Here is a 17474-nt window from a genome sequence, read left to right as displayed (position 1 = left end):
TGGGTACTTCACTCAGGGAAGAGTTGCTCAAAGGTCAGTTCAAGCTAACCCTTCCATAACTACACCCAGCTGGAGATACAGCTTACAGTGTGAGGATATTGCACCTTCAGTGACGGCGGAATGAGGGGAAAGATCTCCCTCGTGCCCCTGAGGGCACCCAGTGCGGCTGCCTGCCTCGGTAAGTGCGGAAAACCCTTCTGGGTGCTGGTGGTGGTGGAAGCGTTTCTACTTTTATTCTACCTTGGCAGTGTTGTATGTCACGGGCTGGAATACTGTATGTACGCCGAGCTGGAAGTACAAATTTCCAGCCGTCAAAGAGCGGAATTCCCGCCGCGAACATCTGCAGGACGCCTCCCTGCTTCCTGAAGTCCAGGCGGGAGCGCTTCAGGGCACAGGAGCGGCGCCCGTCCCGCCGTGCCGCGGAGCGAGCAGCCGGCCGGCAGCCCCGCTGGGCCCGGGGCCGCCCTCCCGCCCGCGCCTGCGCGCCCCCCGTCCCGGGAGCTCCGAGCCTGTCCCGGGAGCGGGACGGGAAGGGGGCGGTGGCGCCTGCGCCGAGCGCTCGGAGCTGTCTCAAGTGGCGGGGATGCTGCGCGCCGGGCTGGGGAGAAGGATCCGGTGTTGCCGGGGGCTTTGGAGGAGCCCCTGCCCCGGAGCTGCCGGCGGCTGCGCCAGAGCCCTGAGCGCTGCCTCTGCCTCCCCTTCCCCGGGCAGCGGCGGCGGGGCGCGGAGCGGAGGCGCCCCCCCGGCAGGTACCGAGCCGTGCCGCACCCTCCTCCTCCTCCTCTGCCTCCCCTCGGGCCCCTCTGTCCGTGTACCCCCGTCGGTGCCGCTGGGGCGGGGGTCGGAGCCGCTTCTCAGGGGCGGGCGCCGAACACCTGCGGAGGCTCCTGTGAGGGCCGGGCCGAGGGCTCTGAGCGCGGCCCCGCGGCGGCCTCGGCGCTCGGACTTCGGCCGCAGGACGCGCCGCTGGACACGGAGCGTGTCGGCTCTCCTGGCTGCCCGGCTAATGGCACGCCGTGTTCCGGGCCCCGTCTTCTTGTAAGGTTACCAAAGTCTAACTGCCTGCAGTTGTGCTTCTGAATTTTTATAAAAATGACATGAAATAAATCAAAACTGCAACAAATTCATTGTTCTCTGGCTTCGAGTTTCTCTGTTATTAAGTAACAGAAAAATAGTAACAATAGCTTTGCTAACACTGGAATCGGAGGAAGTTTGCAGTTCTGCCTCCTACTATGAACGTACCAAGTGTGTTCCAGGCTGGAGTGTACCCACTCATTGTGAGTTAGTCCACGGTAGTGATGGACAGAGAACCTGTTTTCTCTGAAAAGTTGCTATTGTTCTGGTGGTATATCTGTGAGTAGCCCTAAGTATTGGTTCAGGATGAGAATAGGTGAGCTATCAAAGTGCAGCTCTAAAAGGTGTGGAAATAACAGAGGAAGATGGACCTTTTTAAACTGAAATGACATATTTTTAATTTTTGGGGAGCTTCAGTAAAGCTTTTTACATATTTTTGGTAAAAAGAGCAGGGTTTTTGTGGAGAAAATTTTGCATCCAGCTTGATAAAACTGCAATTATACTGTAGGGTCCATGGTGTTTTCCTGGCTGAACTGTTTTCCAATGTCTGGAAGCCATGGAGGTGTGGAGCAATGAAGAGGAGTGGCAACCACTGAAGAGTAGTAGCCTTTAGGTTTTCCTAAAGGCTTTGAAAGTACAAAACACATGGCCATTCCTAGATGTATATGATTTCAACATGCTGCTCAGTCTGCATATTATATAAAAGCACAAAACCTGTTAAATGGAAATCTCCCTGGAGTAAGTGGTCATAATGGAGGAAAATTTCTTGCAGCTGCCATGGAAAGTGTTTCCTTGGCTCGTGTATTCTGCTTTAAGTATTGTGAAGGGGATATTCTGTGTGTGTGTGTGTGATGCAAGTGGATAGGTCTACACAGGTGAGAATTCACACTTTGTGAATTCTATCTACTATGCTTCCTATTGGTCTGGTACCCTTACTTTTAGCTTATGTCATTCTGATATTGCTTGCTAAAATGCTTTTTTGTGTCTTTCTTCAGATTAGCCTTTAAAAACTGTTTGAGTGTTTGTGGAAGGCACGTATAAAGTATTGCTATAAAGTAGCTTTATTGTAGACTTCCTAGGGAGTTAGAATAGGTTCTGAAATGTCATACATAAGGTTTTCCAACTTTGAAAGGCTTTACTAATGTAGTATGCACCTAATAACCAGCTTGTTCAGAAAGCTTTATTATCATTTATTAGGGAAGGGAGTTGAGGGAGAATGATGAGTGTTCTAAAAACAATGTGTTTTTTTGGAGATTGAAGTCACTGTTTTTTGTTTCTTGTCAGGTGCTAGTAATGTAAAGCCATTGGATGGTGTGAAAATTCTTGATTTAACAAGGTTTGTGTTTTGTCTATTGTTGGTATTAGTGTGTCTAAATGCAAATATTCTGATTGGAAAAACTAAGAAAACAATGTTATTTTTTCATATTGAAGGGTTCTTGCTGGACCATTTGCCACAATGAATTTGGGAGATCTAGGGGCTGAAGTTATCAAAGTGGAAAGACCAGGTAAGAGTTTTATTTGTTTATTTTAGATATAATAAGAACTGGATATTAAGCATATGTATATATAGATAATGTAAGGACATTGGATAATTGACTTATAATTAATTTTTGTATGTTTTTTAGCTTAACACAATGGTTTTCTTCTTCCACGCAGCACATGTGCTTCTTATCCAAACAGTTTCTGAGGATTGGGTAATGGTAAAAAATGCTTCATCCTTATGGTATAGCTACACTTTTTAGTTTGGAAGACCATATAAGAAGAATAACAAATTGCATGGCATTTGGGTCTTTTTTAGAAATAGTCCCCTCACTTGGCTCTAAGTTTTATGAATCATTATGCATTTGAGGTGTGTGATTATACCATAGCAGCTGCATGTTGTGTAATGTATTTTTTCCTTTAAATTTCCATTCTTTAATTTTCTCTCTTTTTGGTATTACTGGTCTTGAAGCTAGTTGGTGAAAATAGTTGAGATACTAAACAATATTACACTCCCTATATTTTGTAACAGTTTATGGTAATTTATAACATAAAATGAGATACTAAACATAGTACATTCTCTATATTTTATTTGTAGTAGAAAATATTGAATGTTTGGACATTTAAGGAAACAATGAATGTTTGACAAAGGTTTTGCCACCTCCGTCTATAGGTCATCCTTATTTACTGACCAGTGTTATAAGATTATTTACTTCCTTACATCCTTATTTATTGACCAGTGTTATAAAGGTTTTCACTTTTGTGACCAGGCAAATGTACATCAATTTTTTAGCATCAGATTAGACCAACAATGGTGGTATTCCAATTATCTAGGTAGTAGGAACAGAGCAATGTCAACAATAAAGTATGAAGTAATGATTTTGGAGCTCTGCATTTTTTTGTGATCGAAGAAGAAGGGCAGCTTCAGAATTCTAAATGTCAAACATTTTATAAGGTGAGTAATCCTCTCTTTCTGTGAGAGGATGCCCACTTTCACAGGAGCATTAATCCAAAAGAATAGTAGCTTCACTAGTGTTCTACAGGGAAAGTATTACTGAAATGTTTTCCTTTGAATCACTTAAAGTACACTGAGAAGAAATTGCCCCTGCCCTCCTAAGCATCCTGCTTGAACCAAAATGGTCTTTTGAGATAAAGGCTATAATAAACAGTAGAAATGTTGATAAGCAATTTATATGTTTGCATAACTTCTGCCACTGTAGATCTTAAATGGCTGTAGACTTTTGTGTTACTGTAGTGTATAGCATAATTGTGACAGTGGCTATGTAACATGCCACCTAAGGTTCTTTAGCTTGTTTCTGTACCTGGGTTTCTGTATCAGGCTTCCCTGCTGCCACACTAAGGAAAGTTTTCAGTTATGTGAAGTTAACAAGTAGATGAAGGCTAGATATTGAAATAAATACAGGAATGCACATGCTTGCTAACACTCAGGACAGTGATGCTATCTGAAGTTGAATTTAGCTTTAATTCTATTTAAAATAGATTTCCAGTCTTCATGATGTTTAAGAAAGGTTAAAAATTGGAAATTAAGCATAAATAATATATTAATATCAGTGTCTGCAGCACATTTAAGGCCGGATTTTTAGAAGGGCTGGAGGTGGGGCCCTTCACCAGCCATTGGGAGCACTTCTTTTAGTTGGCATTGTGCAGCATGTGACCTAATCAGTTGTTGTCTGTCAGTGGTATCCTGATGTTATGTCCGGAGTGTTTCAGGAATACCTTACTGACCAGATGAACTGTGTGACTTGGTGCAGGCAAGAGACTCAACGAAATTCTTCAGGATTGACTAAAAAGAATTGCATTGTAGGCCCATATTAAGTTAAAACAAACTACCAAAAGAACTCCAATTCCCCTTTTCCCAGGCTCCCCAAGAAAACAACCAAAGTACCAACCCACAAGTGAAAAACAACCAAAAAACCTGCAAATACACTAGTGGTCTGTATTCCATTTAGTATTTTCAAGACTAAATGGAATCCCAACACTAGCAAAAACTTTGTTCACTTCGCTTAATTGCATTCTTTTTTAGGTGTTTTTTTTGATATAAATATCCTAAAATAAATATTTTAAACTAATATTTGTCCTGCCTGCTAGATGAAGCTTAGATGACTTTAATGTAATATTGAAGAAAAACTTTTTATTCTTATTTGTTGGGTGTGTGATATTTTGCAACTATGAATATGTGATGGTATTTCTTTCAGGAGCTGGTGATGACACAAGAGCCTGGGGCCCACCTTTTGCTGGGACAGAAAGTATTTATTTTCTCAGTGTCAATAGAAATAAAAAGGTAAATGGGGTGTGGAATGGGACATGAGCCTATGCTTGCTGTAATTATAACTGAATATAAAATACTTCTTAATTTGATTCTTAGCATATATAGTGGAGCAATACTTACATTAACCTAACATTATGATGAATAAATTTCAGGAGAAAATCCCTAAGTTTTTAGAACAGCAAAGGTTGCAAATCTCTGGTACTGTGCTGTGGGCAGCTGAGGCAAAATAAAAAAGCAAGAGTGCTCCTGATGGTCTTCAGTTGCTGGTGCTGATTAACTGAAAATGAGATTTGCTGAGAGCAAGGGGTATTTTATTTGAGTGATCATTTTTTCCAAGTGCATCAGCTCAGTTACACTGTGTCAGCTGGCAGGTAGAGTGCTGCCATTATATCATGGTGAGGGTGGCAAAATACAGCTTTTGATACTTAACATGAAGTTTCATGGCATACCTGAATTGCTTAATGGCTTGTTACCATTGAAACAAATGTTTCTGGTTTCCCCCTGTGTATACTTGCATTAGCGGGTCCTGTGTAAATATATAGTGAACAGGCAGCCCACCTGTCAGACTGGTTTTGGTCCTTGTCTGATTCATTAATGAGATCTAGTTCAGCTTGTTTTGCTGAGAGAATTTTTTTTTTTTTCCGGAGGAGATGGGCTATTAAAGTGTTAAAGTCTATTTATCCAAATTAGCCCTACTCTGCAATTTGACTGTTGGTTATGTTTAGAATAGGCTGATAATACCTTTCACATATTTTTTCCACATAAATTACTGTTGTATTTATTTTTGATCTCTAGAGTATAGCTATCAACATGAAGGATTCAAAAGGAGTAAAGGTAATCAAAGAGGTAGGTTTTAACAGCATGTGAGGTGTCCTTGTTTTGTATTGTGGTGATCCTAAGTGATTCACAAGTTACACTAAGTAATAAGGATTAAACTCTGCATTTCAAATATTAATTTGATAATTTAAAAAAAATCCGATGCATGCAGTAAATTTTGTAAATGACAATATATACTTCTGTACTCTGTGCTTTTGGACTCAATGTTCAGTGTAACTTATAATGAATTTAGATTTATATGATGACATTCATTACTTGTAATGAATTTAGATTTACATGATTTACATAATGAATTTAGATTTACACATGAAAATGTCATCAAAATCTTCAAATGAAATATTGTGAGGAAATGGTCTAATAGCCTATTCCTTTCCTGTTGCTGCTGCTGTGCTACTGATCTTGCTGTTCTACTGCAGTAGAACAATTCAAGATGAACTGTTGAACAATTGAACAATTCAAGATGATCAGGTGAAGTCAGTGAGCAGTCAGGAGGAGATGCTGCGCTCCAGTAAATGCAGTTTTTTGAATGTTACAGTGTTCAGTTGCTGTACATCCTCCTGAAAAACACTGTTCTGTAGGTGAAACATAGTATTGGTTTCTTTTTCAGTATTTGACTTCAATGCCTTTTAAGATGATCCATTTCTCTGTCTAAAAATAATAAAACCATCAAATATCACATTTTGTCAAACTTGAGTTTTGTCAACTCTTTATTTATTACTTCTTGAGAAATGCAAGATCTGCTACTTGCTAGTGGTGTGTTTTAAGCCCTGCAGTAGTAGCAGCTGACTTCTGTTACTGCTTGTTTAAGTATCAGTTCCAATCCCTTTTCCACAGTGAACTATGTGTCATGCAGTAGGTGGAATTTGTCTGGCAGTACTTTTTGTTGGGAATATTGCATAAAATGGAAATAGATTAAGTTTTCTGATGCTTTTGATTTGTTATCTATGCAAAGATACTTCATACAGAAATACTCAGGAAATTATATATAGATATAATTCTACAGTGCCTTCTCTTTTTGCAGAACAGAGGCATTTATTGTTAATTTGTTATGGAGCTGTGTTTAACTTCTAAAAATTTATAAGTAGAAATTTTCATTTGGAAAAAAATGTGCACAATATAAAAAAAACTTTGCACAGGCATCTTTTTGGATAAACTAGTCATATTCTAATTAAGTGCTATAAAATTTTTTTCCCTTGTGGAAGAAGATTAATTTATTATTTGACCTTTAAAATGGTGAAAGAGAAACTACTCAGAGTGTCCACTGATTCCACATGTGTGGGCTGAAAGTGTTTGAAGAGTTAAAGGCAGCTGGGCCTATGAGTCAAGATGAGGTGGAGGAAAAAGTGGCATCATCTGTTAAATATTTACCACACTAGCTGTAAAAATGAGGAGACTGCCTGTGAAAAAGTAATTTCTTATATTTTCTACCATTTTTTAAAGTGGCTTTAATAACCACTATAGCTTTCTGTTCCTTAAATCAATGCCATCCCTATCTGTGATATAGCAACATTGAAAACTGATGAAGCTCTGTTTGTCATGCTGCTTCTCCTTGATTTTGAGTGATATGTTTTGAAAGCATTTGGTGCAAAGGTCTTGACATTCCATTATTCATCTCAAATGAAACTTCTGTTTGGAGTTTTGTCAAAAAGTATGTGTAAAGGGAAGTTATTTATAACAGGCTTTTGTTTTCAGTTGTCTTCTGCTGTCATCAGGACAGACCTGTATAGAATTGGGCATTGTTCAGCATTGTATTTATTACTATGACAAGAGGTGTCCATGTCTTTAAAGTAGCTGATGGAAAGTATAAATTGAAGTTTGTGAACTGTTTATTCATACCTAAATATGAGTTGTGTAACCAGTGTAAAAGCTACAAAGAAATGTAATAAGATTATAACCTTTACCTTTATGAAGCAAGGTATCATGGTTAAAATACGTTTTATTTCCCACATATATTTTGTGTAGTTTTAAGAGGGCAATTCTCAATTTAGAATCATGTTAGAAAAACAGCAGTAGACAGTCCTCAAGTATATGTAAAAAACATAGACTTGACAATTAGTCAGTAATATCAAGTGACCTGAAGAAATCTATTAATCAGGAATCGTGGCTGCTTTTCATTCTTTGGCACAACACTACAAAATATTTTTTCAAGCATCTATTTTTTCACACCTGATTACTTGATTTCCACAAAATCATTCTTGTGACTCTCTCTCTTTCTCTCTCTTTCTCTCTCTTTCTCTCTCTTTCTCTCTCTTTCTCTCTCTTTCTCTCTCTTTCTCTCTCTTTCTCTCTCTTTCTCTCTCTTTCTCTCTCTTTCTCTCTCTTTCTCTCTCTTTCTCTCTCTTTCTCTCTTTCTCTTTTTCTCTTCTCTCTCTTTCTCTCTCTCTCTCTCTCTTTCTCTCTCTTTTCTCTCTTTCTCTCTTTCTCTCTCTCTCTCTTTCTCTCTTTCTCTCTTTCTCTCTCTTTCTCTCTCTTTCTCTCTCTTTCTCTCTCTTTCTCTCTCTTTCTCTCTCTTTCTCTCTCTTTCTCTCTCTTTCTCTCTCTTTCTCTCTCTTTCTCTCTCTTTCTCTCTCTTTCTCTCTCTTTCTCTCTCTTTCTCTCTCTTTCTCTCTCTTTCTCTCTCTTTCTCTCTCTTTCTCTCTCTCTCTTTCTCTCTCTTTCTCTCTCTTTCTCTCTTCTCTCTTTCTCTCTCTTTCTCTCTCTTTCTCTCTCTTTCTCTCTCTTTCTCTCTCTTTCTTTCTTTTCCTTCCTCACTTGTAGCCCTTTCTTCCCTTCTAGTGTTTTTGGCTGGCTGTTAGTTTGCATTCCAAATATTTGTTTGTCTGAATAAAAATTATTTGTATTGTCTTCAGTGATTGTACATGTGCCAGTCCCATGCTCTGATATCTTTTTGTTCCCTTTAGAATATTATTTATTGGTTATTGTCAGAAACTCATTTTAAAAACCTTGAGTATACTTCTCTCCTGTGGCTTATTTAGCCTTGAATAATGAATTGTAATTTTTTTTATTCATGAAGAACTTGGGACTTTAATTGACTGGGAGCTGATGGCACTTCTCTTTCACTATTTTTAGCTGAAAGGTCAGTACATCCCATGCATTGCTTTCTTACTTGATAAAGCAAACTACTCACACATATATATAAATGTATTTGTTTATATGTATGTGTTATGCAGATTCTTCTCTGTAGAGTTCTTGTAAAAATCAAAGCACACACAAAAAAAAAAATCCCCAAACAAAACACCAACCAAAACTTCCAAAAGGTATGCATGGTTTCCTTTATAAAGTTAGTAGCATCATTCTTTGTTATTCAGCTTAAAGACTACTTTGGCATGAATTCTGCTGTTCATTATTTCCTGAGGCGTAGGCGTTGAGCCTATCAGTGTCCTCTCTGGAACAGGTAGTATTCCAAGTCAGGTCTGAGTAGTATTGCTCTGTTACTAGGTGTTAATATGCAAGTGATGTTTAGAAGAATTTTAGGGCATGAAGTATGAAATTTTAGTTGACAGTGGACTTAAGACCCCATTGAGACTGAAAATCTCTGTGCATTTTAAGAACATAGTTTGTGTTGATGCCTTGAGAGGCTACCTGGAACGGAGGCTAGACAATGTTAGAGGATTAAAGTAAGTATTTTGTTAAGAAGGCCTTCGAAGGATGCACCTTGGGCAGCACAAGAGCCTGGCCATGGCTACACGCAGGATGGACGACAGGTCACACATTTTCACACTTTTATAAGATTTGGTCCATTTATATATTGGGGTTAATTGTCCAATTACAGCTTCAGGTTATTATGCAGTCCCATCCTCCCAGATTGCTCTCCTCAATTTGCTTTTGGGCCTGATGCTGCAATGGTATCTTTGGTTTTTAGGCTAGAAAAGGATTGTTTTGTCTAACTAAACTGTGAAGAGAACTTGCTAACTCTTTATATGAAGTTCAGAGTTATATACTAATGCAGCATAGAATCTGGAAAATATAAAAGCTAAAATGTAAGGCATCAGTTTGGATCAGACTGTGTATCCAGTTTTCCACTATGGCAGAATTGTTGGTACCTTGAGCATCAAATCTACATGTAGACTGCCACCTTTATATATTAAAAACTATTTTAAATGAAGACTTTAGATGCAGAACTGGCACAGCACTAGTAATGTGTCTTGAAAACTTCTTTCTCTGAGAGCACATACCCTGCTAAACTCTGGGCCCAAGTCATTATATCCTCACTTAGCATTTTTGTCATTTCGTGTATGTTGCCCAGTCAGAAGTATGGTGTTTTTCATGTTGCAGTACTGTGTGTCATGCTTTCTTCCTCAGTGGCTTGTGGGAGAGGGTAGTTCTTCAGTAAAAGATGGACAACAGCTTTCAACTGTTTTAGCCCATTCAATCACTGTTATTTTCACAGATTACAAAATCACAGTGGAAGCAATACAGAAGTTGTAACCAATTTCATCTCTTGAATCAACTAGGCTAAAGCTGTAGCATTACCAGTTTGAGAAGTATTTATATATGAACTGTGATGGATTTAAATAGAAAATAAAACTTCCTTAACTTAATCTTTCATTAAGGCATTGTGATTTCTGTTATGATGACACTAGTTTGTAGGAGCTTTTTTAACACTGTATATTTAATTACACAGTGACATGGCAGTTTCAGAGATTGTGCCTCCTTGATTGGCTGCAAATAGTATTAAGCAATTAATATATCAGTTATGCTTACAAATGGGTGCACAAACATGTGTACCTGTTAGGGAGCATTTCTTAAATTCCTGTGCACTCACACATGCCCCACACAATTTAGCAGGCAGAAAGCCTGCTGGTCCCTCAAGGCATAGATCTGTCTTTTGACGTGTAGTTCTCATGCTTCAGGAGTCAACTTGTGTTGGTCTCAGTGAAACTTCCATATGTATATCTGCTTATAAGTTTTATAAGAGAGGATGGAATTTAAAGCAAATCAAGGTCATATGTTAATCTCAACATCAATAGATTTTTGGACTAGTGGTTCCTTTGAAAGCAATGAAAAAAGTCACATGGCAGAATTTGATAGCACTATTGTGTGTAATGTGACTTTAAGATCTTAATTTTAATTTTTTTAATTTATAAGTGTTGTTGGGCTCCCTATTCTAATTTTACATATAGGAAGAATAATTTAAAAATTATTTCTATTATGGAGAAAATATGAATAATGGAGATATATCACTTCACTTTTCTTAAGAAAAAGGGAGTAGAAAGAATGTATGTGAAGATTGCTCTGGTAAACTGTTGTCAAGCCTTAGGAAATTGATGTGATACTGATAATACCACAGTTTTGTCTAGTCACTCTAGGGTTTTGACAGTCTTCTTTCTAAATATGCAGCATCTCTAATATGTAGTTTGCAGAAATGCACAATCTGACAAATAAAAAAAATCTCTAAAGGCTTTTCTTGTATGAGGAAGACTGGAGCAATTTTGATTAGCAAGATTTTAAAATTAAGTTGCATAAGAATTTATTCAACTTTTAGGAGTTAATTAACAGATTTTAATTATCCTTTTCTTTTCTAAAGCTTGCAGCGGCATCTGATGTTTTTGTGGAAAACTTTGTCCCTGGGAAGCTGGCTAAAATGGGTCTAGGTTATGAAGACATTAAAAAGATTGCTCCTCACATAGTGTACTGTTCAATAACAGGTATTTTTTTCAATTCTTTATGTTCATTATTTCCTTTATTTCAGTCAAAGTGTTATAAAAGTCATGTGTTTGTATAGAAGTATGTTGCTTTGATATCAATTAAGATAAAATTGAGAGTTTAAGTGAGTTCAATTCAAAAACAGGTATAGAAAACGTTTGAGGAAGCAACCATGTTAACTGCTTAGTAGCTGTTCAATGTCATTGCCATAGCAGCCTGACATGTTCTGTTGTTTTCAACAACAAAGGAGCCATGATGGGCTGGTCTCCTTGGATTTTGATTTAAACTAGCTGAAAACTGAGATTTCTTTTTTTTTTCCCTTTCTTTTTTTTTTTTTTTAACTCTCCCAGCAGTTTTACTGAATCAGTTTACATATTATGTGTTTTAAATCTTGTAATCTCTGTGTTTTTTACTGCTCTGAAGTATCTCTCTCTTCAGAATTGTGCAGTTACCTGTTTATGGAAGTTTTGCATGACTTTTTTACAGTCTATTTCTTGGTAACTGAAACAGTAGAAGAGTTGTATGTACTTTATAAAAGCAGGGAAGAATGAAAAGGAAATAGACACATGTATGCCGACATTCATATAAAAATAATTTTAAGTCTGAAAAACTGCTTAAAAAACCTCCACAAAAACCACCCCCAAAATCTTAATCAAGCACTAAAATGAAAAGTCTAATATTAAAATGCAATTAAATAACAGCAGAAATTACAGATATTTTTAGGCTGTTTTAAAATCTTAGTTATAAATCTGCTTTTCTCTTCAATTTCTGTAGAATAAATGGCTTTGTCTTTTTGGTTACTGGGTATGGATGTTATTTAATAGAAATCAAATAGCTTTTTCGTCTTTTGTAGTGTATTTATCATATTTGTTTGGCAAATGTCTGAAAATGTCAAGAGCAGAAAGACAATTATATTCAGGGCTTGCTGAGAATCTTTGTTTAAACAGCTCTTTAGGTTGGTCAATGGTTAGTTACTACAATGTTTATCACATTTGCTTGTGCATATAATGTCACAACTAGAATTTGTCAAGTGGATTTGCATTTTTTGTTCGGTTTTTCTTTTGTTTAGTTGCTGTACCCATAATGATGGGAAATAATTACAATTACATCCAAACAATCTGTGTGAGGTACAACACCCCCTCATTTTGTGTCAGATGCTCCAGTCTCTTGATCACCTTTGTGACTCTGTGCTTGCCTCATTAAGTCGGTGTCTGCCTTGTAGTGGGCAGCCCAGAGCCAGGCACAGGGCTACAGACGTGGCCTCAGGCGTGCTGAGAAGAGGGGAAGGATCTTCCTCCTTGGCCTGCTTGGCACTCTTCCCAGTGCAGAAAATACTGCTGTCCTCTGCTACAAGGATGCATACTTTTATATATTTTGAGTGCACCCTCAACTGAGGGTAACTCTTCCTTGCTGCAGACTTCTCTAGGCTCAGGGACCTAAGACTCCTGAGAGCCGTCTTTTTTTGGTAAATAGTGAGGCAAAAAAGCATTAAATGCATCCACCTTTGTGGCCTTTGTTTATTTTGCCATAGGTCCATGTCCTCCCTAGTCTTCCTTCTGCTGCTGATTTGCTTTTATATTGTCTTTTGTGTCTTTTGCCAAATTCAACTCCAGGTCAGCCTTTGCTTTTCTAACGATATACCTATATGATCATACAGCACGTCTGTACTTCTAGGTCACTTGCTTCTGCTTTCACTGCTTGGAAGACAAGCTGAACAAAAATCACATAATCTTGCTGTTTAGAGCTTTGTGTAATGCATAATTTAGTTATGTTCTATAATGGGAAACAATAAGCCTTATTCATGGACTATGGCAACTTGTAGTTGAAAGTGTTTGGGAGCTAAGACCTAAGTGATGTTTTGTTAGGCATTCATAAAGCAGCTTGAATTCCTAAATTATGGTTGTTTAAGTCTTGGATACTCAACAGGTATAAGCAATGTCTTTTTAAGGATGATGCATCTTTTAGGAATAAGCTCCAGTGCCCTTAAAAAAAAATCAGCTCATAAATCCAAAAAATCAGCTCAGCTCGTAATCCTGAGTTGAGGCAGGAAATAGCAAAGCCTCAATCTATGCATATTAAAAGAAGTAAGCAGACTAGGACATGCAAGAAGGCACAATCAGGCAGAAAACTGATTTAAGAAGAATTCCTGATTGATTTCAAAAATTTTAGTGATGTGATTCTAGATATTACAATTCCTAACTATTTTGTGCTGTGGTTGACTTTGCTGCATTCAGATATACTTGGGGTTTTTTTGGGGTATTTTTGTTTTGTTTTGTTTGGGTTTTTTTGTGAAGAGAGATGGGACTAGGTATGAGGCTCTGGGACTCGAGTGTCAAGCAAGTGATAGTGAAGGTCTATGTGGGGCAAGTCAGTCAACCAGCCACATTACAACTACAGCTGTAAAAAAAGAAGAATGGTTATTGATGTAGGTGACTCCCTTCTGAGGGGAACTGAGGGCCCCATATACTGACTGGCCTGGTCCCACAGGGAAATCTGCTGCCTCCTTGGGGCCTAAATAAGAGATATTACTAGAAGACTCCTTGGACTGATTCAGCCCTCTGATTATTATCTAATTCTGCATTTCCAGGTTAGCTGTGACAGTTCCCAGGGCAATCAAAAACAACTTCAGGGCATTGGGATGACTGGTTGAAGGGATAACAGCAGAGGTGGTGTTTCCCTCAATGCTTTCAGTAGCAGGGGAGAGTGCTGAAAGAAACAGGAAAACCCTGATCAACATATGGCTTAAAGACTGGTGCCATTGGTGCAGTTTTGGCTTTTTCTCTCAGGGGATAGTTTATACAGCACTAAGCTGGCTGCAGACAAATAAAGTTTGTCTTTCTAAAACAGTGAAAAGGCCTGCAAGTTGGCAGGGACAATTGAGGAGGCTTTGAACTTGGTTTGAAGGGGGAAGTAGGTAAGACCAGACTCACTAGAGATAAACCTGGCATGCCTGTGTCAGGGGTTATATTGATAGCCCAGCTAAAGTACATCTACATCAGTATGGGTAACAAACAGGAGGAGCTGAAGGCCATTGTGCAGCAGGAAAGCTGTGACTGCCATCAGGGAAATGAAGTGGGATGAGGCATTTAAATGGCATGCTGCAGTTCATGGCTACAAACACTTCTGAAGGGACAGCAAGGAAGGAGAGGTGATGGACTGGCTCTGTACATTAGGGAGTGTTTTAACTGCATAGAGCTCAAGGATAACGATGACAAGGTTGAGTTTCTGTGGGTAAGAAGCAGGGGGAAGGCCAACAACACAGACATCCTGATAGGAGTCTATTATAGACAACCCAGCTGGGATGAAGGGATGGATGAATTACTTTGTATGCCTCTGGCTGATGTTTCACAATTGCTAACCCTTGTTCTTGTGGGAGACTAGTGGGATGTCTGCTGGAAACTCAACACAGTGGAGAGGAAGCAGTCTAGAAGGTTTCTCGAGTGTGTGGAAGACAACTTCCTGACACAACTGGTAAGTGAGCTTAGCAAGGGGACCCTGCTAGACCTGCTTTTTACAAACAGAGGACTGGTGCGAAATGTGGTGGTCAGATGACATCTTTGACACAGTGGCCATGACATAATGGAGTATTCAATTCTTGGTGAAGTAAGGAAGGGGTCAACAAAGCCTCCACCTTGGATTTCAGGAGGCTGGACTTTGGCCTATTCAGGACACTGGTTCAGAGAGTTCCTTGGGAAACAGCCCTTAAAAACAAAAGGGTCTAGAAAGGCTGGACATACATTAAGAAGCAAATTGTAAAGGCACAGGAGCAGTCTGTCCCTGCGTGCCAAAAAATGATCTATCAGGGAAGAAGACTTACCTGACTGAATAAGGAGCTTTTGTTGGAACTGAGGGTAAAACCAAAAGAGTTTATCACCTTAGGAAGAAGTGGCAGGCAACTCAGGAAGACTGAACAAGACTGTTGTTTGGTCACATAGAAAGAAAATTAGAAAGACAGAAGCTCTTCTAGAACTCAATCTGGCCAGCTCTGTGAAAGATAGTGGAAAGTGCTTTTATAAATACACTAAAAAATAGAAGAATAGCCAAGGAAAATTTGCAACCCCTATTGGATGTAAAGAGGAATATTGCAACGAAGACTGAGCAGTTAATGTCTCTTTTGCCTCAGTCTTCAGCAGAAAGAAGGGTTATCAACCAGCTTCCTGAGCTGGAAGATGGTGATGGGAAGCAGAACAGACTGCCTGTAATCCAGGAGTAATTAGTTTGTGACCTGCTGTGCCAGTTAGACACTCACAAATCCATGGAGTGAGATGGGATTCACACAAAAGTAGTGAGGGAGCTGGCAGATGAACTTACTAAGCTGCTCTCCATCATTTATCATAAGTCCTGGCTACCTGGGGAGGCCCCAGACCAGCAGAGGTTGATCAATGTGACACCCATCTACAGGAAGGGCCAGAAGGAGGATTCAGGGGACCACAGGCCTGTCAGCCTAACCTTGGTGTCCAGGAAAGTTATGGAACAGATTATCTTGAGTGCAATTACATTGCATATGCAGGACAGGGAACTTCTCTGCCTCAGCTAGCCAGGGGATGAGGCCTAGCCAGCTCAGTTTGTGAGAGGCAGGTCCTGTTTGACCAACCTGATCTCTTTTTATGACCAGTGCCCACCTAGTAGATGGGGGAAAGGCTGTGGATGTTGCTGCAGCAAAGCCTTAGATTCTGTCTCCCACAGTATTCTCCTGGAGAAGCTGGCAGCCCATGGCTTGGGCTGGTGCACACTTTGCTGGGTGAAGATGGCCGGGCCCACAGTGGTGGTCAGTGGTACCACATCAAATTTGTGGCTGCTTCTAAGTGGAGTTCCCCAGACTTCAGTATTGGGGCCAGTCCTGTTTAATAAAGTTATTGATGATGTAGACATGGGGATTGGGTGCACCTGCAGTAAATTTGAGGACAACACCAAGTTAGAGGGAGTCTTGGTCTGCTGGAGGGTAGAAATCTGTAGAGGGTTCTGGCCAGGCTGGATTGATGGGCTGAGGCCAATAGTGTGAGGTTTAGTAAGGTGAAGTACCAGGTTCTTCACTTGGGTTGCAACTACTCCCTGCAGCCCTACAGGTGGGGGAAGAGCAGCTGGAAACTTCCCAGCAGAAAGGGACCTGAACATGCTGGTTGACAGCAGCTGGGCTTGAGCCAGCAGTGTGCCCAGGTAGCCAAGAAGGCCAATGGCATCCTGGCTTGTATCAAAAATAGTGATTGTCCTTCTATACTCACAGTGGCTGGTTCAGCACCTGCTGGCATTTTGTGTTTGTGGTTACACTGATAGTAGCCATTACCCTTTTGTGGATTAGGGTATTTGCCAGATCCTTGAAGTTGTTCAAATGCTGTAGTGCCGCACTCCTTGTGATTGTATTTGTCCTGGTTTAGGGCAAATTTAGGAGAAAACCTCCAAAGGGCTCCCTCTAGAAAGCAGATTCAAGCAGCCCCTCCCTCAACTGGTTTGGGAAAAGAGATAAAAACTGTTTATTTAACAGGCAAAGCATTCACCAGCACAAAAAATGAACAATATTAAACAGTAAATCCTCTTGCCACTCCAAAGGAGATGACAAACTCAGAAATTCCCCTTCGTGGGTTGCAGCTCAGCTCACTCAGTCTCTGATCAGTCCCTCCGGTGCTGGAATTGTCGCAGCCCAGGCCCAGCCTGGTGGGCCACAGGTGTGAGCTGCTGGTGCTCCTCTGGGTTTTCAGACCAGAGCTTGTTTAAACAGGTCCAAAGAAATAGAAAACCCAGAGTCCTGGGAACTTCTCTGCCTCAGCTAGCTAACTAACTAAAAGCAAAGGAGAGCTCTGTCCCACTGTCTGTCCGTGCTGCAGACAATGCAGTCCGGGAGCAGGATACAGGGGAGCAAGTGCAGTTTCTGATAACAAATTGCGCGCTTCTTCTCTTCCTTCACTCTTGGAACAAGTCTGAAAAGTGCAAAACTTATTATCCAGAATAAACAGAACAGACAACTGGGGATACAAACATCATAGAAGTCAGCCCAGGACATACTATTTTTGTGAATCCTGTTATATAGGAATTATTGTCTTGTACTGCTTGATGTGAACCAGATCAGGCTGGGCTGTCTTCAGAATATATCGCATTGGTTATGTGACTGTGAATGGTTCATATGGCCATCTGTAATATAACAACACTTGTA

At 39.9% G+C, this 17474-nt stretch overlaps 1 protein-coding gene across 2 annotated transcripts in view; it reads left to right on the top strand.

The window, feature by feature from the left end:
* The first annotated feature begins 583 nt into the window (after positions 1-583).
* The window catches only part of SUGCT (succinyl-CoA:glutarate-CoA transferase), a 305639-nt gene continuing 288748 nt past the window's right edge, over positions 584-17474 (top strand). Inside the window, exons 1-6 of one of the 2 annotated variants that reach the window (XM_064705032.1) lie at positions 584-749; positions 2359-2410; positions 2506-2579; positions 4770-4855; positions 5639-5689; positions 11208-11328. In XM_064705032.1, coding sequence (XP_064561102.1) covers positions 584-749; positions 2359-2410; positions 2506-2579; positions 4770-4855; positions 5639-5689; positions 11208-11328 — 550 coding nt within the window. Of the gene's footprint in view, positions 1039-2358; positions 2411-2505; positions 2580-4769; positions 4856-5638; positions 5690-11207; positions 11329-17474 lie in introns of both variants that reach the window. The other variant, XM_064705033.1, reaches the window with a different exon arrangement.

This window comes from Zonotrichia leucophrys, chromosome 2 (assembly GCF_028769735.1).
Source record: "Zonotrichia leucophrys gambelii isolate GWCS_2022_RI chromosome 2, RI_Zleu_2.0, whole genome shotgun sequence".
In the NCBI taxonomy this organism is placed as follows: Eukaryota; Metazoa; Chordata; class Aves; order Passeriformes; family Passerellidae; genus Zonotrichia; species Zonotrichia leucophrys.
Note: the sequence above shows the minus strand (reverse complement) of the source record. Positions and strands in the feature narration are given on the sequence as shown.